We start from the raw sequence: 9760 nt of genomic DNA, 5'->3' as shown, positions 1-9760 counted from the left end.
TCCTCTATATGTGGTGCTCTTCCATATGCGCGGCTGCGTTGCCCCTACCAAACAACAAAAAAGTGGGGCTACCAAGGCGCCAACTTCAAAATAGTTTACATTCCTCGCGATATCTACAGCGATTCGCTTGAATTTTATTCTCTTTGAACTTTGATCGCGAAGCGATTCAGATCGTTCCTTAGTAAAATTGCAGTTTAATAACTGTATGCTTGTTTTTTGAAAGTAGCGCAATTTCGAATTGACTATTATGATAAATAGAAATCGATTTGGATTAAGGTAATTGATAAAAAAATTAAACACGTTTTATATAAGTAATTAATACAAAGAATAATCTATATTTATTAAGTAATACAGAAATAGGTTTCAATTTTTTATTAATAGATTTGAAATAGTTATGTCAAAAAAAGTCTTATGAAACGAGAGAGGAGAAATATGGTACGAGTATTTTATTTCATTAAAGAATTAATGTATGCGGTATATTTTTACTGTATTAAAAAAACGTCTAAAAATGATGTAATTGCACAACTCAGATTGTCATTTTGTATTCCGGAAGTGGTACTAGATAACTCGTAGCGCCATCGACGGCGTACGATACATACCACAATCGCGGATCAATTAACCTCTGCATAGTCACGTTTTTAGCACGTGTTACCCCTTCTCTGGATTCCGTGGGTTGAAATCACAATCCGTAAGTAATCTAACACGATAGCTTTTTTCAGCTTCTTTGAAACAACGCGAATGACTTGGTACTTTCGAAGCACGCTATATTATTTATAGGTTAGGTAGCCCTTGGATTTTTTTGTATAGGTCTTCTGCTAGACAGTCAGCGCCACATATTCGCTCACCAGTTGAAAATTTCTCAATGTTCCGTAAAATTGGGACGATATACAAGGATAAGAAAGGTTCGTTATCTAACAGTCTAAATTCTTCAAGCATTTTATATAAAGAAAACTGGTCCTTGTGAAAGTTGGAGCTGTATTTGGAAATTACATTGACTTCGAAGTAACTCTGTGACTTCCGGCCAAGACAAGCCCATGTGGACAGCAGCGGTGTCTCCGATCATTCCGTGTTAAGGCTGTTTCTCGTGCTCCCGTGAAAAAAAAGCTTCTCGACGGATAATCGCGTGTGTACCGCGAAAGTCATCACAGCATGGCTGATTTAGATGATTTCTTCGCGAAAAAGGATCGCAAAAAAGCGAAGGGGAAGAAGTTTACTACCACAGAGGAAATAGCGAAGAAATTGGAGGAGACGGGAAAACGGACGGGAAAGAAGTTGAAAGACAAACCTATGAACCCGGAAGGCGAGGAGACCCAACAGACCGAGGTGAATATCCGTTTGTTTCGAGGCTGTACTTTCTTACTGTGTTTTTCACTTATCCAATTCTTACCCCCTGTGCATTCCTAATGTGAAACTGCAGATACCATGGCACAGGTCGCTGCCATATTTGTTCGTGCAAACGTCATTCTTACGATTGCTGAATTTAATCTGCTTATTTAGGTCCTCGGTATTTAACGTGATTCATCTCATGTTGATGTCCAAGCATCAGACTGTTTGTTATATAATTGGATTGCAACGCGAGCGAGGTTACTTTCCGTTGAAAACTTGCTGAAACTAAGCAGCTGTTCGAGATTATTATCGCGCACGTTATTTCGATTGAAAATCTGCCCCGAAAGAGAAACCTTTACCTTTCATTCTTCTACTTAATACTCTTTAATAAAATTCTTTAAGAAATCTTCTTAAAGAAATCATTCATTTATTTCTCTCCCATATAAGCACAGTGTATAATTTTCCTCTGTGTCACATGTTTAGAATATATATTATTGTTAGGATGAAGACGAGTGGAAGGAATTTGAGGAAGAGAAGAAGGACTACACTGGCTTGAAAATTGGAAACTTAACTATTAACGAATCTGTAGATGTAGAGTCAGACGATGAGAAAGGTACGATGGATAACAGTTCGGACGGAGAATCCGGAGAAGGAGGCCCAAAGCATTTAGGGCCATGGAAAAAGCCTGAACTCCCTCCGCAACCAGAAGTAACGGAAGTAGTAGCAGCAGCTGCCCCACCTCCCCCTCCTGTTACTTCAGGAAGTAGTTACAAACCACCACATTTAAGGAACGTTCAGCCTGTGGCTGCCAGTCCTAGGCAACGGGCAAGGAATATTGCACCAGACATACATAGCGAAGAATATTTCCCAACTCTGAACTCGAAACAGCAACAGAGCAACGAACCCATTGGACCATGGGGCAGGCGGTATGGATTAACTATACTCATTGATAAACGCTAATTGTGTGTTTCAATGATCTATTTATCTAACTAATGATAAATTTATTTTAGGAAACGAGACGAAGGTACCTTCGAGGAAGTGCGTAACAGAGGGGGAAGCAGATCGTACAGCATGCAAGACTCGCAAGCTCAAGCGCCCAAGCTCTCTCTGGGTAACAAGTACGGTGCCCTTTCGCAAGATCAAAGCTGAAATCTTCCTTGATTTGATCAAAACGACAAACAGTCATCATATTACGTCATCGCCTTTCTCCGTTTCGTGGCCCAGCTACGCTATCAAATATGTTTTCTAGGATAGAACACGAAGAACATGTACGATAGTTACGCATCATCGATTACGTACATGCCCTAAGCTTCGAAAGGCCCAGGTTGTAAATCCGTTTCGCTCGATAGGTATGTCGTTGTTCGTCCTATCGCGGAACCGGATGCACGCTCCATAAGAAACAATTCCTGCTTGCGACCGATTTCGTAACGCGGAGATTTATTTTCATACGTGAGACATGCTCAAACACGTTTAGCACCAGTTTTTGTATTTAAGTTTTCTTTTTTAATCGAAGAAGGTGGGAAGCCCAGGAGTTCGCGCGACGAGACCGATAGTTGAGGTAGAACGCTCGTTATTTTCACGCGAGACGTCGACTCGGAAGCGGATTATAGTCGCGCGTTCGCTCTATTTTTACACGGTGCTGTTTTCATTTAGCGTGCAAGCTTTACTATCGATCGCCGTTGATTCGTCACGGGAATATATAGATTAGGGCACTGGAATACTGAAACCGGACAAACCTTAACGAGAAGAATAAAGTACCTAGAGATACTGTTACACGAATCGCTTGATAAGTTGAGCGATTACAGGGTGAACTTAATTGATTACAAGAGACTCTTTCGAAGTAAAAAAAAAAAAAATGGTTGATGATCCGCTTGGGCCGTGTTTTTTGTTTGAGAGTAATCGTTTCGCTCAACGGTAACGTACGTCAACGAACACAAAAGTTTAGATGAATTAAGATACGTATATATAAATATAAATATATATATATATATGTATATATGATAATTAAAAGTTATTGAATTCCGGGGCTGGGCTTTGGAACGGTGCGAGCCATCCTATATACACGTCAAGACGAGAGAAATACGAGGAGAAAGTTAAAAAAACATACGCAAAGTACATTTGAGGTACGAAAGAAGAAGATTGCATATGAACAAAGCGGAGACGTATGTGTCTCAAGTATAAAAAAAAAAGCAAACAAAAATTGAACGTATGTACACTTTTGTTGACGCTTGTTTATTTTCGTTGATTTTGGGATTTTTTTTCCGCGAATAAGAAACGAGAACGAAGATGGAGAATGTTGAAACGCGTTTTTGGGATTCTCCTGTGCGATCGGGAGCTCGGGGTGCTAACGCTGTTATTTTTTTGTGAGGCAAAAGTTAACAAATGAAAGATGGATAGAAGCAATTATAAAATAATATGAGAGCCATACACACAGAAGCGAGGAGAAGAGAAAAACAAACGGAGCCTTGTATAGTGAACGATAAGAAGAAAAAATGTGATTATTTATAATAAATTTCCTAGGACAACTTACACGTACTGTCTGAAGCATTTTAATTTTGTGAACCACCCATGTTGTGTCGGTGATACGTGCTCGAATGAGAGTAATCAGCGATTTGATAGTTATTCTGATCGATCGTCACATTCGTTCTTTCTGAAAGGCACTTTTCACGGGCATTTCCACGTAGAAGTATGCAATTCTGTGTGCGAAAAATAAAGCCATTCGTTTGGTTGGCCGATCACTTCGTTCCTTTCGTTAATCATTGTTCGTATGCAGGATGGATCAGCAATTATTCGTATCTCAATCATTTCTAAAATTATAATCGAATAAAAAAAAAAAAAAATTTGATAGTTACATTGTCATTAATGTATGCGTAAGTTCCGATTCATTATCAATGTTCAAAGTGTCTTCATTTTTTTCGCCGTCATGAATGATAGTCTACGTAAATAATTTTTAAGAAAAAGTGCACTGATCGATTAAAGAGAATAACTTAATTAAGTATGGTTTACAAATCGTGTACTGACTACTTTCTTACGCGATAACTTTTTATACAGTTTTTTCTATATTTTGTACAGTTACAATAATCATTGTTAATAATTACTGCTCCAGCCTGTGTAATAAAAACTACTGCTGCGTGTACATATATGTTTGTATAAATGCGAACAAAAGGTGGAAAGAATCATGAAAAAATCTTCATATCGTTTCTCTTATTTCATGAACGAACTGGTTGACCGATCTGGTAACGCGTAGGTGTCACCAACCCTTGTCTTTTTCGATCGATTTCACACGAGCCCCTTTCTGTATGAACGAGGGAATGAAAATCGTAGCTGATGCGAGAGAGAAAAGGGGGTTGATGACCCTCGATCATACATAAACGCTGTTGAATCTGAGGGTGAAAAATAATGAAGTCGCGCGACTGGCGTGTCCCACGAGGACGGACGTGGACTTCGCCTGCCTTTTTGTTACAGAATCGTTGAAACGAAATAATTTTATCGCGACTGTTGAACCGAGAGAAAACGATAGAATGACAGTGGAAGCGAGAGTGCGCGAACGAAAGAGGATAAGGGTGGAGCGTGGCGAACGATGAAATTTAAATAAAATGAAAAGAAAGAAAAAGAAATAACAGAATCACACAAACATTTGTTTTCTGATGGTGTTTTCTTGTTCTTGTTTTTCATTTCGTTGTACATTTTAACCTCGTGATCAAACTTCAGCAACTGTTCACGCGATTCGACGTTTCTTTTTTTTTTACATTTACACTGTACGAAATGTCGCAAGATTTTTAAGAATGTACATAGCAATACGAAGAGGTATCTTCGATACTTACTTCAACTTATTTGACTATATAGAGTAGTGTTTGCCTAAGAACGGGTACATTAACACCAATTAGGCAGACACTACTGTACATTCCGAAACGCCTTATTATAATTTCATTAATTTATTCGTTTTATTCATTATCGTTTCGATTGTTATACGTTAGGGTAAAACTGAACAAAATACGAGTTAATCCTCTACAATCCAAAAGTCGATGGCCTTACAGTCTAAAGTTGAATATAAGAAGTTCATCGACAAAAAAATGTTATTACTCCACGATGGAAATGCAGAGGATTATGTTCCAGCAATTTGAATCAACGAACGACTTTTTATTAATTAACACAAATAATAATATAATGTAGCCACGATCATCTGACTCGGGGTAGATAATGAGGGGGGTTCGTAAAAACGCTTGGTCAACGCAGATCTTCTGGTCTTATCGTACTCTCATCGCTGGAAAGAAATACATAGTTTTGGGGATCACTATCATTGAACTTCTTTTCTGTGATCGTACGAGGTATCACGAACATACTTTTCGCAATACTTGAGTCCATGGTTTCCTTCGTTACTATATGAGCTGTACATGGGTCCTTCCAACAGGGACGCCTTAAACTTTGGGAGAAAATATATCCAGACCCTTGTCAAGATACCGACCTGAGAATAAATTTGATATTAAATTAAACAGAGCAATTTAATAAAAGTTCTCTATGGATAATGTATCTCCAGGGGCAATTACCTCGTCGAAGTTAGTGGCTGATTTGGCCTTCGCCTCGGTAGCCCAAAGTATATCTTCTTGAAATCTTTCGTAAAACGCTGGATGTTCTTCCAGTTCATCCAGTTTTTTTAACATCTTTGTATCAACATCGTATATTTCGCCAAAGACAAGCTGCATAAACGAAGGTGAAATTAGTTTGACATATATAATCTCGTGTAACTTGGGCGTTCTTTATTTAAAAGGAACTGTGAGAGAAGTGTTCCGCCATTTGTCTCGTGTGTAAGGAGCGAAGGTTTTAGATGAGGCTCTTCTCGATCTCTCCATCAATTTTTTCAGTACTCTCTCAAGTTCAAAGACAAATAGTGGATGCTTCTCTCTACAATCCCTCTTAATCAAGAAAAGCCTACTTTGTCCCAAAGTGTACTTCAATTTGAAAGAAATTACACAAATCACGAAGCCCGAAATCACTTCAAGCATTCAGTTGAGCAAACAGGGAATGTTAACTAATGATGAACATTAAAAACCTTAAGGTTCTTAACAAGATATCAAGTTAATGTAAAAAAAATCACGAGTTAATTAATATTAGGATAGGGCAAATTCAAACATAAATTCTATGCAGATAATGGGACATGTAAACAATACGAACCTCCGCCAATGTATAGCAGACGTTTTACCATCTATTAGAAACTAATGGAACCTCTCTAGTAACGGCTACATTATCGACATTATTATTTAACAAACGCATGCATTACTCACGTGACCAATTCCTGGTTTCTTCAACAAAAATGGTATATTATATCTGGTAGCAATTATTAAGGGATATGGAGTTGCGGTTCTTCCAATTCCCAGAAATTTCGCGTATCCATTTGCTGCATCCTGAATCAAACTATGATTCGGTTCGCCCCGTTTTAGTGTTCCGTACACGAATACACGATGAAGAGGATTCTTGAACAGATTTTCGTACATCTTTGAACGGCTTACTTCAGAGCGTCAATTACATAGAATAACCTTGACATTGATGTTGCATTTTAGGCTTTAAATTTGTACGATGATATTTTTAATTGCTATCGTTATTTATTGATATTGTTATCTATCAGGTTTCCATAAATTATTGAGAGATGGAGCTGTAAAGAACGGCACGATCGCAGTTTGGTTATGGCGAACAGATCATGTTTTCTTGCTCGTACATGCGACCAGACGGACGTGCTGAGATCGAACGATTCACAGCATTAATTGTCCTTCACAGTATAAACTATTAAGAAAATATCGTTAAAAACTTCAATAATACTTCGTATTTTACGAGCACAATGAGACACTAGAGGTCACACTCATCCACCCTTATGTTCGTTACTAATTTTGTCGACTCTATCGTCGCGCCACTTCTTCAGGAAGGTATTCTTTGAATTAAAATATTTTCTCTCTTGCCATTCATTCAGGCGTATCATTACTATGAATGGAATATGATTAGATTTTCCAGAATTGATCTATGCATTTTGATACTTACATCTAAATCCATAATTACACGAAACCAACCATATGCTATTAGCAGTGACCACAAATGCAAAAAGACTAGAGATTCCTTTGTTCTCGATTGGTCATAATTTTGGGGGTCACAGACGACCCCAGGTATTTATGTAAGATCACCGAAGTCAAGCTAGGTGGGCACGGTTCACGTCAAAGATGGGTGATCGCGTAACCGTGTGCTGTTGGCAACCGAGGAAAGACGGAACGCGAATGAGCGAAATGAATAACGAAACGAAGAAGGCAACGCAATGTAAAAGAAAAGTAATGCAAATAATTGACAAAATGTTCGTTGGGCAAAAGAGGGGCTAAAAAGCCCCTACAAAGCGCCAGAGTCCGCATGTAGGAAACACAGTTGGTATGAAAATCGTGTTTGTATTACCAGTCTCTGTTTTACCACACCTTGCATTGACAACTGTAAAAACACAATTTTGACTTTCTTTGATTCTATTCCTTTAGGAATCAGTCAAAATCAGCACAAAGTAGAAAAATTATTAAAATAATCGTTTATCAAACTTGTATTCGTGTTAAAAAAAAACCGCCATAAATTAAACATTGTTAAATTCGACCACAGCGCTATCTATACAAAAACGTCGGAAACTACTCAACAACCTATCGACCGATTTTCTAAAAATAGTGTAGCGATCCCTACATCTGTTCAGCCATTCCGCCAAAAAGTGCATTTCCAGTAGTATTCCCTGTGGCACCGACGGAAAACAGTATCTCGTCGGTGGTAATGTGCACGCTATTTGATTATCGCTTTATCTAATGTTGGTAACGTTCTATGCTAAAATTAGCTGTATTTCCGAAAACCTCTATGCTCCAAATTAGCTGGAATTTTGGGAATAGGTTTCTTTTTAATAAAAATGATGATTCCAAGAAAGATTTTTGGCGACTCGAGAAAAAATTTTTTATCATTTAGGTGTCCTTCTCTACTTTAAAATAGTGGAATGGTTAAATTTCCCAAAAACTGTCCAATCGAAGTTGGCTGAAGTTTTGTAAATTAGTTTCACACACAGAGTCGTCTCGGCCCGGGTAGGTCCCCGCTGGCACGTGACAATGCGGACCTCTTCATGGTGCAGTCAAGGAGTGCATTGTCGACAGTTCCTTTGTGTCCGGCTGCGAGAAAATCACCCTGTATGTTCTGCCCGTTCAACGGAACACAGACGCAAGGATTTCTAAAGGAAGTTTATGGTAGTTCTTCGACGAAAAGCTATTTTTAAATCAAGATGTTTTCGTAGTCCAGGCAATAGTCTTTTACCTTTTTGTACAATAGAGTCAGAATTTAATTTTCGGTTTGTCCTCAATAGGTCCGTTCATGTCATAAACTGAGTTTTTCCGAAGGGTTTAGCAATTGGCAATCGTAACGGTACTCCAACCTTCGAGGGTCAACCTGGATGGAAAACCCCCGGCGTTGCCGAATTTTCGAGGTGCTCGCGTACACACTGTGTTCGCCCCACTCCCTCTAGACGAATATTTGATAATAAAGATCTAACATATAATATTTTTTAGGTCCAGATACAGAGAATTCGAAGATCTACTGAGAATATTGATAGTTCATAACCAAATGTAATTCAGATTCAAATCTTAACATATTTAATACATGTAAAACTATTGTGAACCTGCTTGTGAAACTATTGTGACCATTTCATGAAATAAAAATATTAATTACCCGAATATGTTTCTGCTCTGCGAACGAAAAGTTAGGAAATATCGCTTTTGTAGGATAAACTTCCCGCGTATTTCTACCTGTGCGGGTTACGGCGACTCTTTCCCCCCTTTCCCCCGTTTGTCGAAGGGGAATGCACATAAATATTATGGCTCAGTGGCAGCGGACACAGTACACGCGTGCTTGAAGATTAACTAAAATAAAGAGCGAACGACTATTAGAAAACCACTGAGCTGCATTGAACTTGTCGCAGTGAATTTGTAACCAACTTCACTGCGACAAGTTCAATGTAACTCAGGGTACCTGAGTTTCAATCGCCTCCTAGACGTCACTCATTATCCAAATTCCTCCACACTTTATAATTTTTTTGTATGTGATACACCTCTAAAAAATCTGAGAAAATGATATATTAATATTTGTAACAGCTATTAAAACTGTAAAAATATGAATATGGTCACATGAAAAATTAAGGTAATAATATAAACAAATATCGGTTTTTAATTTTTTCAACTCTAATCCTCCATTTCAAAAAATCTGAAAAGATTACAGATTAATAATCATAACAAGATACTAATACTATGAAAATATAAACGTGGTCATTTGATAATTTCTATTAAAAAAAATATTTGTAAACTTTCCGAATTTTTTAAAAATCCATTTTGCAATGAAAAATTTAAAAACACGTAGGTATAGAGCAGAATATCCCTGATTTTTTTCA

The 9760-nt window shown here is 38.0% G+C and overlaps 2 protein-coding genes across 6 annotated transcripts; one reads left to right on the top strand and one right to left on the bottom strand.

Moving 5' to 3' along the window:
* Nucleotides 1-561: 561 nt before the first annotated feature.
* On the top strand, nt 562-3526 carry LOC117603318 (protein CDV3 homolog). Of its 2 annotated transcripts, XM_034322342.2 has the most exons (4): nt 562-688; nt 808-1323; nt 1828-2252; nt 2337-3526. In XM_034322342.2, exons 2-4 carry the CDS (start codon nt 1150-1152, stop codon nt 2473-2475), a joined length of 738 nt encoding a protein of 245 aa, XP_034178233.1. In that variant the 5' UTR covers nt 562-688; nt 808-1149; the 3' UTR covers nt 2476-3526. The 2 variants fall into 2 exon arrangements, with proteins under 2 accessions (XP_034178233.1, XP_076544280.1); XM_076688165.1 differs by lacking the exon at nt 562-688 and having other exon boundaries at nt 798-1323.
* Nucleotides 3527-5059: 1533 nt separating this feature from the next.
* On the bottom strand, nt 5060-7508 carry LOC117603319 (putative gamma-glutamylcyclotransferase CG2811). 4 transcript variants are annotated; one of them, XM_034322343.2, is made up of 4 exons: nt 7357-7508; nt 6609-6797; nt 5874-6023; nt 5060-5791 (listed from the first exon to the last, which is right to left on the bottom strand). In XM_034322343.2, the coding sequence occupies exons 1-4, from the start codon at nt 7366-7368 to the stop codon at nt 5624-5626; spliced, it is 519 nt and encodes a 172-aa protein (XP_034178234.2). In that variant the 5' UTR covers nt 7369-7508; the 3' UTR covers nt 5060-5623. The 4 variants fall into 4 exon arrangements, with proteins under 4 accessions (XP_034178234.2, XP_034178237.1, XP_034178238.1 ...); XM_034322346.2 differs by having other exon boundaries at nt 6609-7299; nt 7357-7507; XM_034322347.2 differs by having other exon boundaries at nt 6609-7104; nt 7357-7497.
* Nucleotides 7509-9760: the final 2252 nt, after the last annotated feature.

Source organism: Osmia lignaria, chromosome 4 (genome assembly GCF_051020975.1).
Source record: "Osmia lignaria lignaria isolate PbOS001 chromosome 4, iyOsmLign1, whole genome shotgun sequence".
NCBI lineage: Eukaryota > Metazoa > Arthropoda > Insecta > Hymenoptera > Megachilidae > Osmia > Osmia lignaria.
The sequence above is the reverse complement of the archived record's forward strand: the minus strand, read 5'-3'. Positions and strand labels throughout refer to the sequence as shown.

Excerpts from the sequence above, each read along its gene's own strand:
- LOC117603318 (XM_034322342.2), top strand. The coding sequence starts at position 1,150 with ATGGCTGATTTAGATGATTTCTTCGCGAAAAAGGATCGCAAAAAAGCG. Across the intron at positions 1,324-1,827 it reads AGGAGACCCAACAGACCGAG|GATGAAGACGAGTGGAAGGA; the intron begins GTGAATATCCGT and ends TATTATTGTTAG. Across the intron at positions 2,253-2,336 it reads ATTGGACCATGGGGCAGGCG|GAAACGAGACGAAGGTACCT; the intron begins GTATGGATTAAC and ends AATTTATTTTAG.
- LOC117603319 (XM_034322346.2), bottom strand. The coding sequence starts at position 6,818 with ATGTACGAAAATCTGTTCAAGAATCCTCTTCATCGTGTATTCGTGTAC. Across the intron at positions 6,024-6,608 it reads AGAAACCAGGAATTGGTCAC|CTTGTCTTTGGCGAAATATA; the intron begins GTGAGTAATGCA and ends TCGTTTATGCAG. Across the intron at positions 5,792-5,873 it reads CAGCCACTAACTTCGACGAG|GTCGGTATCTTGACAAGGGT; the intron begins GTAATTGCCCCT and ends ATTTATTCTCAG.